The sequence below is a fragment of the Pholis gunnellus genome (genome assembly GCF_910591455.1).
Source record: "Pholis gunnellus genome assembly, chromosome: 10".
Classification (NCBI taxonomy): domain Eukaryota; kingdom Metazoa; phylum Chordata; class Actinopteri; order Perciformes; family Pholidae; genus Pholis; species Pholis gunnellus.
The window spans coordinates 19,015,164-19,030,029 of record NC_136537.1 but is presented as its reverse complement, the minus strand read 5'-3'; the positions used below and the strand labels follow the sequence as shown (position 1 = coordinate 19,030,029).

Below are 14,866 nucleotides of genomic sequence, written 5' to 3'. Positions count from 1 at the left end.
ACTAACACAGGGTTGTTTTCTATTTCACGGTTCTCAAGATCACAGCAATTAATGAGTCAAGGTTTAAAAAGAAGAAGCTCTGTTTATAGAAATGATGATATATTTACTGTGAAATCAGTTTTTTAGTATTAATGAAATTATTTTAATGTGTACAAAACAGTGTTTCCCACACATTGACACAATGACGAGGGTTTAAATACAGTTTGAACCGGCAATAACTGACTTTTTCTGGCTCTTCAGCTGCCTCAGTGTTTTTGTTAACGATCCTTTTGACTGGAAACTGGAGCCTGTTTGGCTGATGGGAGCAGTGAGAGTGAATGGAAACGATAAAGTTGAAAACACAGTGAGATGTGAGGAAGTGAAGGGTGACAGTATTGTCAACTTTGATAGCTCGTTTGTCCACAGGTTAGTCACCGTAAGTTTATCAGCTAACATTAGATTTATCCTTATTTGAAGCCCAAATCTCCTTAATCTTGTGAGCCATAAACAAATCTAAATGATATCTGCCTGTAACTAGTATCATTTGTAGAGACTGGAAGAGGTAAACTATTCTAGTGTTTCACAAAAAAGAAAAAGAAAAAGATTAGGGATGAGTCTAAAAAGAAAAAAAATTAATGATATGATTTTATGCCGCTGACATGTTAATTCCAAGATTAGAACTTTGTCCTAAATCTACAGTTCTGCATCTCTTTGTGAGTTTGACTCGGAGGCATCTGTTCGAGCATGATGACCAATACTGGATTTGTGAGGCTGATTACAGATAACAATATACAAGACAACATTAACGTCCTTAATTAAAACATTAAATACATAAAGATTTCTGACAAGGATCCTTAAAATTAGGTAATTAATGAAAAAACTCATCACTGCTCTCTGCTGGACAAAAGACAGCAAACATATGGGAAAGTATCTTTGGCCTATATATATATATATATATATATATATATCAGGTCAGGACTCTAGTCTGTTGTGATGTGATGCAGACGGTTGAGGAGCAAAAGGAGCTTTGAGTGAAAGCTTCCCCCACAGTATATGTTTGACCCGTGGGAAACACTGCACTAGATGAAACATTTCTATTTATCATGTGAAGGAGGAGAAATTCTAATCTGCAGCTGCACTTCTGAGATATTCCGTATCCTGAGGACGACGAGTTAATGAGGACCGAATCACTACGTAACAATACTGCCAGTGTGAAGCCGCTCTGTCAGTGGCCGTACTGTAAATGTCTAAGGGACAATGTGGAGACTGTACTGTAGCTGTATAATAGTTTATACACTGTTCCTCACGCGACAGCTATTTTAACCTCAATAATGTGAAACAGCATAGAGTACAATACTCTCTGGACGTTTTGTTTCCTACAATAACCAAACACTGTACACTAACTTTCTTTCCTAACTTGTTGGAAGGACATTTGACGCTATTACTGTTTCTATAACCACTACTGTATTCCTAATGCTTTACTTTGTATAATATTTTAAATATAAAAGTATAACTTATTATACTGCTTATTATGAACTAGTATTTTTAATTTTTTGTATAATACTTCTACTTCAAGTTTATTAAATGTTTGCTAGACAAACAATGTAAAACATTTATCTATATTATCTAAAAAAAAATATATATATAATAAATACTATCTCCCCATCTACTGGTTTTTGGTTGAAAACTTCATTTCCAGACATTTCTGTGTATGTGAGCTGCACACTTTGCTTCAGTTGTTTAGTGTTGTTGTATTGCATTAGGGGTTTCAACAAGGACCATCATGGTTTACTGTTTATTTTTTGCCTTTTATTATTCAAATTATTACTATTTCATTGCTGTTTTGCACCTTATTGGACAATGTGCTTTGTTCTGATTGACAGAAAATAAATCTAAAACTATTAAAATCATAGATAAATTGTAAAAGTCTTCAGAAAATGTATTGAACAGTTAATCAAGAAAATAATCAAATCAAAATAACAGATTAATCCATAATAAAATAGTTATTTGCACCCCTTTTAGTTTCTTTTAGCTGCCAGTTGGGACCAGTGAAGGCAAAAGTATTGATTAGTTTGTAGTAATAACATTTACTCAATTATAGATACTTCTCTGCCAAATTATCACATTTATGAATGTTTATTGGATATCTTGAATATATTTCTGACAGTTCTGGAGCTAGCGATTGTATATATATATACTCTGGTTTTTGTATTTCAGCTCACAAAATAGTTTTACTGAAGCTTACTCGTAGTCTAAATCACCTCCAATAAATCAACGAGCTTCCGGGGTTGAGCTGTGGGAGGCCCGCAGTCCACGTGTTGACCACCAGAGGGCGCTGCTGCTGCAGCGATGCCCCGATACACGTCAGAGTCGGAGTTGAAAGGTCGACAGAAACATGGCTGCTCCCGTGGATGACATGTTTTCCTTCTGCGTGGACCCCGGCAAAGTCTCTACCTACGTGGATGTTAGATTTATAAACAATGTGAAGGTAAGGCTGTTCAGAGTTGGTCGGACTAAAGACATTTAGGCACATCTGGAGCTTAAATTAGCTCCGTAGCAGAGATGTGGAGGACGCATGTCGGCTGTCAGCGTGGATCACAGCCGGGCATAGCAGAGCCTGATGGGCATCACAGAGCACTGGAGGAGCTGGACTGGTTCATGAAAGGCTTTCTGAGCAGATCTGACGATAATAGATCTGGTGGTGTCCAAAACTACCAGTTAGTACGTCTACTGTGGTCCTTTTAACCAGAAGTGTGCACGCTGAGGAGCAACACCCACCATTGTACTCCATTCAACTTACTGTGGGGTGATGTGCATGGAGCATATGTAACTTTATTGTGTCGTGGCACCCTGACGTGATGGATGAAAGGGTTAAGTTTGAGTTATTATGAGGTTTTTGTTGGAGGGCAGAGAGAAAGGCAGTAAGGCAGCTGATTCAAGTCAGCATTAACCAATAAACATGTGATTGGCATTCAAATAAAGCTGGTGGTGAATCTAAATCTCATGATTTCACTCTGTGCTGTCTACTGTAATTCCTGCTGATAAGAAATGCATTCGACCATTATTCATACAAAATGCATATAATATTCTTTACAGGGTTGCAGTAATCCTCCACTTAAAAAAACCCCTTTAAACCTGTAATAGTATGATGAGGGCAAAGCAAACACAATATTTTGTAAGGAAATGCTTAAGTGCGTCTGTTAGTACATTTCTATCTCTGATACCTCCGTAGAAGAGATTTAAATGAGCAAAGACTGTTTTCAAAGATCCGTGCACAATAGTAATGTTTGTTTGTTTGTTGTTCATGTTTCAGGGCAAGGGTCTCTTTGCCAAAAAGAGCATCAAGAAGGGGGAAGCCATTTTTCTTGAGCGGCCTCTGGTCTCTGCTCAGTTCCTGTGGAATGCTTTGTATAAATACAGAGGTGAGCTGTCGACTGCATTTTAACACACAGCAACCTTTTAGTAACAAAGAAAGCAGAAACGGGTTTGATGACAAGTTTTGGTTTTTCCACATACAAGGAATTTGCCTCGTGAGGTTTTCGGTCCAGCCTGGACTTTGATCTTGGATGAAAGTTTAGCATCTTAAACCAGCAGGGTCTGCAGTAATGCTTTACCTCATCTGCTCTACTCTTGCGCTGTTGTCCTTTCGTAGCCTGTGAGTACTGCTTACGTGCTCTGGAGACTGCGGAGGAGAATGCGAGGAGACTCAGCGGCGTCCCTGGACTCAGCCTTCCTCATCCTGAGCTCTGCCACGTTCGACCAGAGCTGCACCAGGCCTGCCCTCACTGCCAGGTTAGTGGAAACAGGATCTGTTGATGTATGGATTCGACTGATGGTGGCCTTTTGAAAGCCCTAAATGTTTTCTGTAGAAGTTGTCATTTGTATCTCACAGAAGGAAAATAAAGCGTTCAGATCAATTTAAAGATGAGAAACATATTGATTTTAAGCCAGCTGACTTGACTAGCTGATCGGTTTTTAGAGGCCGGTGTCGGTACTATGGATCAGTTTATTCTTTATTAACCAAAGTGAAATCTGAGACAACTGTTTATCCATGGCGGTTTCTTTGTTTTTGCAATATCACATATCTGTTTAGGCCACATATAAACAGACAAGTTTTAACTGCAGCGAAGAATTTTTAATTGAAGTGAGTGGTTTTCCAATTTCTTTCATAACTTAAGTATTCGCTACAGTTACAAAGTTCTTCAAAGTGCAATAAACCCAAATAATTAAGATTAGAATAACAAACACTTACATATATTAAATAAAGAACAAATGCAGTAAAAGCACAGAGTTAAACTTAACTAACATGTTTTTAGGAGAAATTTAAACATGTAAAATCGATATAGTATGAAGCTCTATGAACTCAATTTTTCAAAATGCACTAAGATGTCTCGGATTTAGTCTATTTTTTTTGTGGAAATACAATACTTACTATACTTCCAAAAATTCAAATAAGCTTTCTTGGCATGACAGATCACAAACATGTATTGCCAAAGCAGTACAGACAATTCTGAACATTGACAGATGTTATAATAACCAATAAATATACAAGAATATGCAAATATTATCAAATACAACATAATAGTTGCTATAAATAAGAATGTATTACATGGGCTGTAATAGATTTGCAGAAGTAATAACTCAGTTAAAGTGCTCGTTGTTCTCAGTGTGAGACAGTCGACCTATGTTGCGGCTGATATTTCACACACTCAGGATAAACTCAGGAAACTCAGGAAACATGCTGTTTATATTTGATCTGAACACACAACCTGTGACGGCCTGTTTCTTTGAACAGGTCGTGTCCAAGATATTATTATTTATTTTTTCTTCTCTCAGGAGAATATTATTTCAGTCTCACCTGATGTGGCCAAAGGAAGAGTTACTTGTAGTCACTTGTAGTGGGTAAAAGAAGCCATGGTACAGTTAAGTTACTGTTGAGACTGCATTGAGGGGAGGCGCTCTCAGACATTTGTCCTTGCAGTCTTTGAAAACCATTGATTTGAAAAATGCACTCTGTAGAGAAAAATACAAATACAAAAAGTGTGGAGGTTTGTCACCTCTATTGTAGCTACCAATCACAATACCTTTCTACAGTGTTTAATAAACTCATTTCCTGATTACAGTGACCTCACACAATATTTGCTGCTGGTTGATGAAGACCCGGGGGTCCAGTTAGTGATTAAATAAACTGGGCTGTATGGCGGGGAAAACATCCAACGTTTAATAAGTGTTTAATACACCTCTTCAATATTTTCAAACTTGTCCCGTGAAAGGATTTGCGTTCTTTTTCAGTGTTTTTTTTTTATTGATCAGTAAAAGACAGTCTTCCTCTGTAGGTGATGTACTGTAGCAGCGAGTGTCGACAAGCTGCAGCAGATCAGTACCATCGAGTTCTGTGTTTGGGTTCCTCCCAGGACGATCCGGACCATCCCATCAACAAGCTGAAAGATGCATGGAGGTGAGAGGGCATTTTATGCAGATTTTCATTGCAAACTGCTGATTTTTCTATAAAAAAAAAAAAAATGTAATTCACTCAATGAAGATTTGTCCTCTCCTCAGGAGTATGCATTATCCCCCAGAGACCTCCAGCATCATGCTTATGGCCAGAATGGTAGCTGCTGTCAAACAAGTGAGTCTCTGATTACTTTTATCTCCTAAATCATTGGGTATAATTAATCATGCTGCATTCAATATCGATTATTATCGCCCGCTCTCCATCACTTTCTGATGGCTGTTAAACCTTGAAATGGACTTTGCCGTGACTAATACAGATGTCCTAGTAAAGAGAGCTGGATGTGAAAATAGTTTTTGGGAAGGTGACAACATGGTGTGAGGATGTTTTTAATAGACTTTGCTGTAATGTGACACACATATTCATTTGAAAATGTTAAAGCTGCTCGGATCAATATCTTTGTAGAAGCAATAGATGAATATGCACAATATGAAAGGTGTTGCTCATAGTGGTGAACCCAAAAACCTCTGCAGTTCCCTGTTGTGTTTTACCATCTTGAAGATCATTGCTTTGGTTTTATGGCCCGTAACTTTATTGTTATGGTTCACTCTCACTACTTTCGTCAACCTTGCCTCCAGCAGCAGGCAGCTGTTTTTGTAAAAAAAAAACAAAAAAAACAATACGCTACCTGCTCAGCAAAATACAGACAGTTAACGACTAGCTGGTAAACTTAGGAGCATCTCACAGAGCTCAAAAGAGAGTTAAAATTGGACTTCCGTCCATCAGGTGGTCATAAACATCACTCCAAATGAAAGATAACGCTGCTCCGTGTCTGCAGAACGAGTAAATAGGCGACAGATTGCTAACAAGCTTCCCATAACAACCTTATAAGTGTTGTGTTTGCAGCCAAAACGTCCCCAAAAATATGTTATTTCAGATTTAATTTTTACTGTGAATTAAGAAAGAAGAATAAGAATGAAGCTAGAATTTAAACGGGACAAAGTTAAAAGCTACAAATGACTTTCTTGGCGTAGACATCACCAGGAGTTTGATTTATCCTTTTAATAGACAAAAGGCATTGAAACATTATGCATGTGTCACAAAGATATACTGAATATGAAAGATGAAATGCATATTTGTTAATAATATTTGTTGGTTATGTCATACAGGCCAAAGACAAAGCACACTGGCAGAAGCTGTTTTCCTACTTCTGCAGCCGGACAGGTAATGAGGAAGAGGAGATCGCCCATAAGCTGCTGGGAGACAAGTTCAGAGTAAGTCACCGTCATATTAGGAGGAGGTCAAAATGTGGACTGTCAAAAAATGTCAAACATTTTACGCCATTAAAAAAAACTTCCTAGTGTAGTATGCCATGAAGATGTAATGAAATGGTCGTAGTAAAAGTATGACATACAAAATATGATAGTATAGTATCTCATGTAAAAAGTTACAGTATAATAATCATCAGTCGTAAAGACTGTCATAGCGTAGTTTATCGTAGTTAGTCATAAAGAACTTGTAGTAAAAATGCAATAAATATGTAATAAAAAAATCAAAGTAAATATAAATAAAATGGCAAAAATATGGCATAAATTGTTATAAAAAGTTCCAGTATAGTCACAAAATGTTACATACTATAGTATGTCATTAGAAAGTCATAGTTTAGTTTGTCATAAAAAAGATGAAATAAATTATAAGATACAATTTTTATTTAATCTAAAATAAAAATATATATTTTATGACACATAATATGTTCATGGCATGAAAAGCATCAAAGTATAGTGGGTTTGTACATTTTCAAAAAAAGTCATAGTTTGTCATTAAAAAGTATTGAAAAAGTCAGAGTATAGTATGTATGTTAATAGAAATATTGTAGTATGTCATAAAAATTCTCCTGAAAAATGTCATAGCAAAGTATTTCATAGTATGTCTTAAAATACTTCACACAAAGTCAGTACACGTCATAAGGAATGGCATGAAAGTCATTTTATAGTTTGTCATATTACGGCCTAGGTAAAGATATGTCATGAACGATTTTGTATTTCATAAAGTCATGGAAAACAATTAATAGAATGTCAAAAAAAACGTAATCGTGTAGTATGTAAAAAATAAAGTCATACAAAAAGTCATAGTAAAGTATCTTGGAAAAAAATCATAACATTTCTCTGTATTTTATGTCCCAAAAATTCATATTATAGCATGTTGAAAAAAGTGGTAAAACGTCTATAGCATGTAAAAAGTTAAAAAGTCATAGTGTTGAAAAAAGTCACAGTATTGTGTGCTATCAGAAGCTATCAGAAGGTCAGGTCCTCGATGTTTAAATTGCTAACTCTCTCCACCATAGTTCAGTTCAGTTCATGGACATCTGGTGTGTCAGTGTCCTCGTCATAGTTTATATTGTGTTATCAGGAGACTCGTAGTATTTTTAACCATTTAAATGTAATAAAATAAGTCAAACGTTTTGAGTTCTTTACTGTCGTGAGCACAACAAACACAAAGAAGCAGTCGTTGGCAATAATAATCTTGTATCTCAGGCTCAATATGTAGAAAAGAAAGTAAAAAAAAGGGATTCAAAGACATAAAATTGTGCAAAGTTAAAATATAGGGATGAAATATAACAACAATGTAACAAATAATTATGCATAATGACAAGTAATGCCATCTGCCCGACAGCAGGTAGAACAGTTTGTGTCTGTAGTGATTGAGGTCCTTAGTTTGCCTTCTTTCTACATCGCTGGGTGTAGAAGTCAACTCCAGCCCGGTGATGTGCTGAGCGGTTTCGATGCTGCCGGTCCAGATACTCTCAATAGAGCTCCTGTAGAAGTGGCAGAGAGTCCAGGTTGAGCCTCCTCAGCCTGCGGAGGAAGGAGAGCCGTTGTCTCGCTGTCTGAAGCTGCTGACTCAGTCCACCATGATGAAAATGTTACAAAAAGGCCATAGTACAGTATGCCCTCAAATAAATCAGTATATTATACCATAAATAAGTAAAAAGACAGTTTTAGTACAGTATGCGATACAAATGTATTAAAGTCAAAGTATAGTACATCATATGAATGTAGTAGCATGTCTGGCAGTTCAAAGACAATGTCATGCTCTAATGCTAATCGCAGTCGTTTATGGCTCAATAAGCAAAGCGTGACAGAGTTACTCCCTCCTGAAAGAGGTTTAATTCCCACTGTGGCCGTCTATGCTGATGATGTGTGTTTTCTGTTATGTAAAATGTCGTTTTACTCCATCTGACATTGTTTCTGTAGGGGCAGCTGACTCTGCTACAGAGCTTTTTTAAAGCAGCACTTCATGATGATCATCTTAGTGGGGTAAGAAAGAATATTTCAAATGCACCCACTCCATGTTTCCCCGTATGTCTTCCTCAATGCTGAACAGCTCCAGCGTCGGAACAATTCATTTCTTGGTTTAATGAATAGTCTGACATTTTGGGAAATACACTTTCTTGCCTGGAGTTAGAATAAACACCTTTCTGATATCATGAAGCTACAGCCTGCAGATGGTTAACGTAGTTTAGCATAAAGGCTGGGAATCAGTTAGCACAGCCCTGTCTAAAGGTAAATAGCTCAGGGCTCAGGAAGTCACTGTGCCAGGACAAAATCAAGCACATAATCCCAAATAACACTGAGGTGCTAACAGCTGGTTAGCACCTCAGTGTTTTCTTTCAAAGCCAGGCTGACTGTCCTCGTATACAGTATGCTAAGCTAACCGTTACCTGGCTTCATATTAACTGCAAATGTCAAACTATTACTTTAAATCAATTAATAATTTGGTCTTTAGAAAGAAAGTAGTAAACAATAAACAATAAAATGCTCCTATTTCAGAATCTTGCTCAAGTTAATTTGAAGAGAGTCGAACAGTTGACGACCTAATCAATTATCCAAATTGTTGCAGACTAATTTTGTGTTATAATGCAGCTGCACATTAAATGTTGTAGGGCAGCTAATTACAGCAGTTCATACTGATGGTGTCGTAGGAAACCTCTACCGTTGTGAACCTTTGTTAGTTTGAGATACGTTCTTGAACTCGCTGTGACATCCAGCACCGTGTTTCTATGCTGATTTAACTGGAAGAGTGAATGCACACAGAGTTGAGTTCTACCCGCTGAAGATGCTGAAGCTGACCCTGACCTCTGATAATAAGTGTCAAATGCTATTCATGGTTTTCTGACGTTATTGCAGTGGTTTGTCCCTGAGGGGTTCCGCTCTCTGTTTGCTCTTGTGGGAACCAACGGACAAGGCATTGGCACGAGGTAAACATTCGCCACTCTTCCCTTTTTAACTCTGGCTCTTAGTTCGGCTCAAGTAATTCTCTCTCTGTTCTCTGTTCAGCTCTCTGAGTCGGTGGGTTCATGCCTGTGATGCACTTCAGCTTCCTGCCCAGCAGAAGGAGCAATTGGACTCTTTTATCGACCAGTTATACAAGGACATCGAGAAAGGTCACACTTCTATCTCAGTCTTGGGAGTTAATTATTTTTGTGTAGTTGTATGATTTAAGTGTTTATCATCTGCGTTGTCCCGATGCCATTGCTGGGATTATTATGTAATCCGTGTTCAGATCTCAACAAAGGCCAGAAATGTGCATCCCTTGTCTGTTATTTCTGTAGAAACGGGAGACTTCCTAAACTGTGAGGGCTCTGGACTGTTCCTGCTTCAGAGCTCATGTAAGTGCAGCTGATCTCCATGTTATGAGTGCTGTCACTTCAGTTCAAAGACGCTGTTATATTCTGGTCAAGAGACCGTCCGATGACCGCCCCCCTTTTTCACCGTCTTCTTTGACCCCTGCAGGTAACCACAGCTGCATACCCAACGCAGAGGCGTCCTTCCCCGACAACAATTTCCTGCTTCAGCTCAGTGCCCTCAGTGACATCAACCCAGGAGAGGTCAGCTGACACGTCTGGGTTTGGAGTGATAAATCAGAGCATCCCTCTCTAGCTTTGTGTGCTCCCTTGTCAGCTGGTATTAGAAGGCTGAGACTTTGAGGATTGGGGTTGGTTTGTCAAGCTGTCAGAAAGATTGAGAAGCCTTACATCTGCGTGGCACAGTAATGTCACAGCAGCCGTGCTACTCTCGCAGCAGAGCTCTCCTTTGAGTACTCCCAAAGACAGGAGCGCTTTGTGTAATATTGCACCAGTAGAAAGATGGAAGAACACAGCGACTTCCTGCATGAGGGGGAAAAAAAACCACGACAAAAAACTCAATTATTTGTGCCATTTAAAAAATAGCTGTAATGCGTGTTTGTAGGATTTAACTGGAATTGCTAATTGTTGAACTGTGTTTTCTTCAATTCTCAGGAGATCTGCATCAGTTATTTGGACTGCTGTCAGCGGGACCGAAGCCGCCATAGCAGACACAAAGTTCTGAGGTAAGAATCTGTAATTCCACAGACGATTCACTTGAGCAGGGCCAAACTGTTACGAAGTCCACCTGGATCAATAAAAAGCCTTCCAGGCGATAAGGAGGCAGGGCTGCTCGGGGTCTGATGGCTCCTCATTGGTCAAGTCTATTTATAGAGCACATTTAAAGACAACAAACGTAGGTCAAAAATATATATAACAGGAATGATCAAATAAATAAGAGACTACAGTTAAATGAATAGGAGCATATATTATATTGATAAGATCTTTACACAAACTAGATGAAATACAAGCAAATGAAAAAGACTGTGTGGACAGACGTGTCTTCATGATGGTATGGAATGGAGAGCAGTGAATTGGTCACCAGATCTTAAGGGTTGGAGATGTTACCAGGTGCAAGCCCACCAAGTGCTTTAAAAACAAATAATCTTAAAATCAATTCTGTATTTCACTGCTAGTGAAAAGAGGCCAGTACAGGGGAGACATGGTCTCTCCTGGTACCAGTGAGGAGTCTCGCTGCTGCATTTTAAACAAGCTGCCGGCGAGATCGGGCTAACTGACTCATTCCTGCGGTAGGAAAATATCAACATGATGTCAATCCATCTTTGGATTACACTCAAAACACTGAGCGGGGCAAGTTTGTTTTTAAAATGTTTGCGAGGTGTACGTTTTTCTAACATTCGCAGCCTTGAAATGGTGTAGATGCAATCCAGGTGGGTTGGTGTAAATAAATACCAACGACAATCTTTATAAGTCCCTATGTCACACCCACTGAAGGAAAAGTATTAATTGCACCACAAGTATTAAACACTCTTTGTTCTGGTGTGAAGCAGCAGATTTTCTGAACAGCAGAGTGTCTAATGTGCAACAATGTGACTGGCGTAATATTCTCTTCCCAGGGAGAACTACCTGTTTGTCTGCTCGTGTCCAAAGTGCATCTCCCAGATGGATGAGCTGGACGTGACATCGGACGAGGAAGAGGAAGAAGAAGCAGAAGGCGAGGCAGAGGGGGATGAGATGGAAGATGAGATGACAGATGTCTGACGAAAGACTTGCCCATATTGTTCTCAGCCGTTCCCTTTGCTGCCACCACGCTAAGCAACCATGAAGCCCTGAGGAATAAAGACCGGTTCAAACCACGATCTGCATTTCACCAAAACTGTACAAATGTGTGGAAAAATGTATTGACAAATACCGACACATTTCACTCATTCTTTGTCTTGTTTTGGAGAAAAATGTATGTCAATAATAGGACAGTTTTTGCTGTACTCCAGCACACTGGGTGGTTTGAAATAAAACAAAGACTGACTTTCAACATTCAGGGTTTGTGGGTGAACAGTTAAGGACTGACATCTCTAAAACGTTCACTAAATCTGGATTAAAACACGATTTTAAATCTACATTAATTAAAAAAACATTCTGCCCACTTGGTGGCAGCGCCACCAGTTATAATATGACATATTGCCTTATTAAATAGCTACCAAACAGCACTTGAAAATCTTCTGCTCTGCAGTGGTTACATTTCTCACCTTGATGCGGTGACGTTCAAATGTACACCGGGACATCACCGGGTTTAGCTCCCGATGCATCGGAGCATATTTCTGACTACACTTTGCACTCAAAGGTGAAACGAAAACAAAATATAAACTGGAGAGGGCAAGTAAACTGCTTTTATTGAAACTGGAATATTACTGGAAATTTAACTCTTAGGAACGGTGAGAATGAATCACAATGAGTTGAAAGGCTCCAAAGACTGAGGATGGTGATTATTCTCTATAGGTTCACTTTGAGTGGTGTTACACAGTCCTTTAATCCATTGTTATATGATTAGAGCAGCTTTATATTACAGCTGGTAGTCGGTACTTTATCCTCAGTAATTGTGTTACTTGTTCAAATGTTCCACAACACTCAATGTGCTGGAGAACAGAGTCAGAACTAATACTTATTGCACTGCGTCTGACCTCCAGGTCCACTAAATCAAACTCAGAAGAACTGTTATCATTTCTTGTTCCTTACATCTCTCAAACGAGGCAAAGCGATTAAGCCAAGGTCAGGTGATGCTCAGGTGTTTTTCTCCACTTAAGTTTCTTACATGACTATGCATTATTGTATTGAAGAGGCTTTATTTATGTTCCGTTGTAATTACAGTCTTGTCATATGGGAGACATGCAGGCAGTGATATATAGTTTGGTTTTCATGCGATGATCTATGGGGTTAAGTTGAACCGTCCTAATGTATAATGGAGACCTTGAGTTGAAAATTGCTTTGTCAGTAACTTCCCTTTGTTGAGGACTGTATTTCAAACCGCAGTTCCATATGAGTGAAAGTGCTGCTGCCCACACATGAATCAATATTACAACAATGACTGTAATCACAAATTGCAATATTTTTAGTTTCTCAACAAAGATTGGAAAAATGGAATGAGTAATCACTTTTTTTTCTTCACAGGACAATGGGCAAGGCACACATGTATGATTTAAATATAACCGCAGCAAACAGGAGCCTAGGAGTTGTCATTTTTACTACTGTGGCATAAACCATTGAAATTGGATGTCTGTTGAGTCATTTATCTGGTTTACACACCTCCTGCCTTTGCTACAGAACACCGTACTAGTAAAATATTTGTTCATCTTTGCATATTAACCACAAATCGTTTCTCAAATTGTCTTCCTCAAGGGGGTTTGGGTTTCACCATTGCTTTTTTATGACTCACTCTCTACACAGCCTTTTGCTTTAGGCACTTTTACCATACCACATATGGATATACACATCTCATTTCATATCATTAATTAGTAAATGGATTAAATTAAGTATTCTACTGCTGATGGCCGCCAATCAATCACTGTGCACACTGACATTAAGTGCAGTCTAATCAGTGCCAGCAGATACTGGATGAAAATACGTATACTACAAAGTTAAGGATACTTCTCCACAGTGCCTCCAGTCATCTATGGTTGACATTTCTCCATTAACCTTCTCAGTTTACTCTAGTCCAGTCCCCAGTTGTAGCTGCACTTGCATCACATGCTAATTCACCCAGAATGCACAAAAGAGAAATTGGTGGGGGGGGGGGGGGGGAGAACACATTATGTCCATGAAAGGATGCACACCTGGGACCCAGCATGGCGGGAGGCTGGACTTCTGGACACATCCTCCACTTGAAGCTCCCCCACCGTCGCCTGTCATCCTATGAAGCCGTGCCAGAATCGCTGCAGGAGCTCTGCAACTTTGGAACGTGGATTGTGGTGTGGCGGCACGCCCCGGGGGTCTGGCTCGGGCGGGCACACATGTAGGCCTCCTCATCACGCCGCAACGGCCTGCTTCAAGTCCGGAAAACGGAGAGGTCAAAGAGTCTGCCTTGAGAGAAGGGGACTCAATAGAGGCTCATTTGAGGACTGAGGGGGCGGGAAGTGAGGCAAGTGTTTGAGGAAAGGAAAAGGGAAGTGAGGGGGTTGGGATGGGGGGGACATTAACTACTATGCAGAGAAAGAGTCCTTTATTCTGACAAACCAAGTTCAAAACACTTCATATACATTTCAAAGACCACAATGATCTAAAAGTGGCATATTACTGTCATTGTCATATTATGCAGATGGAGGAGGGAGAGCACTTGACTAGAGATAAAAGGTTTTTCCAATATGTTAATGTCAACTGCAGCAAATATGCAGTCTTCATATTACTTGTATGACACATTGCTGTATCAACTTTTTCTTTTTTTTAACCTCTCAGCTTGATGCTGTGTTCACACCAAACGCAAACAAAATTATTTTGTGCAAAATTATTTACACACAAAGTGAAGGCTCAGGGCGCCGCGAATACACGGAATTCACCCAAAGCGCTACGATAGTAACTCATATTTGAACAGAGACCGGACGAAACTATCTGTATCATGTGTTTGTATAAACTATAGACTGTCTATGGACAGACCTGACAATGCAGAAATTCAGACTTTTTAACAAATCTGCATCATAATGTGGATATTTAGGAATCCTTACCACTGTAGCAAATCAGTAGATGCTAGCTTACTAGTTACAGTTAATGCAGCTCAGTGGTATACACCTGTATGATGTTAT

At 39.1% G+C, this 14,866-nt stretch overlaps 1 protein-coding gene across 1 annotated transcript; it reads left to right on the top strand.

Annotated features, from left to right (window-relative positions):
• Positions 1-2,360: 2,360 nt before the first annotated feature.
• Positions 2,361-13,336, top strand: smyd5 (SMYD family member 5). The gene is made up of 13 exons (XM_079168118.1): positions 2,361-2,467; positions 3,293-3,401; positions 3,632-3,771; positions 5,316-5,437; positions 5,539-5,608; positions 6,601-6,705; positions 8,686-8,748; positions 9,619-9,689; positions 9,769-9,875; positions 10,044-10,100; positions 10,225-10,319; positions 10,731-10,801; positions 11,693-13,336. Exons 1-13 carry the CDS (start codon positions 2,375-2,377, stop codon positions 11,835-11,837), a joined length of 1,248 nt encoding a protein of 415 aa, XP_079024244.1. The 5' UTR covers positions 2,361-2,374; the 3' UTR covers positions 11,838-13,336.
• The last annotated feature ends 1,530 nt before the right edge of the window (positions 13,337-14,866 follow it).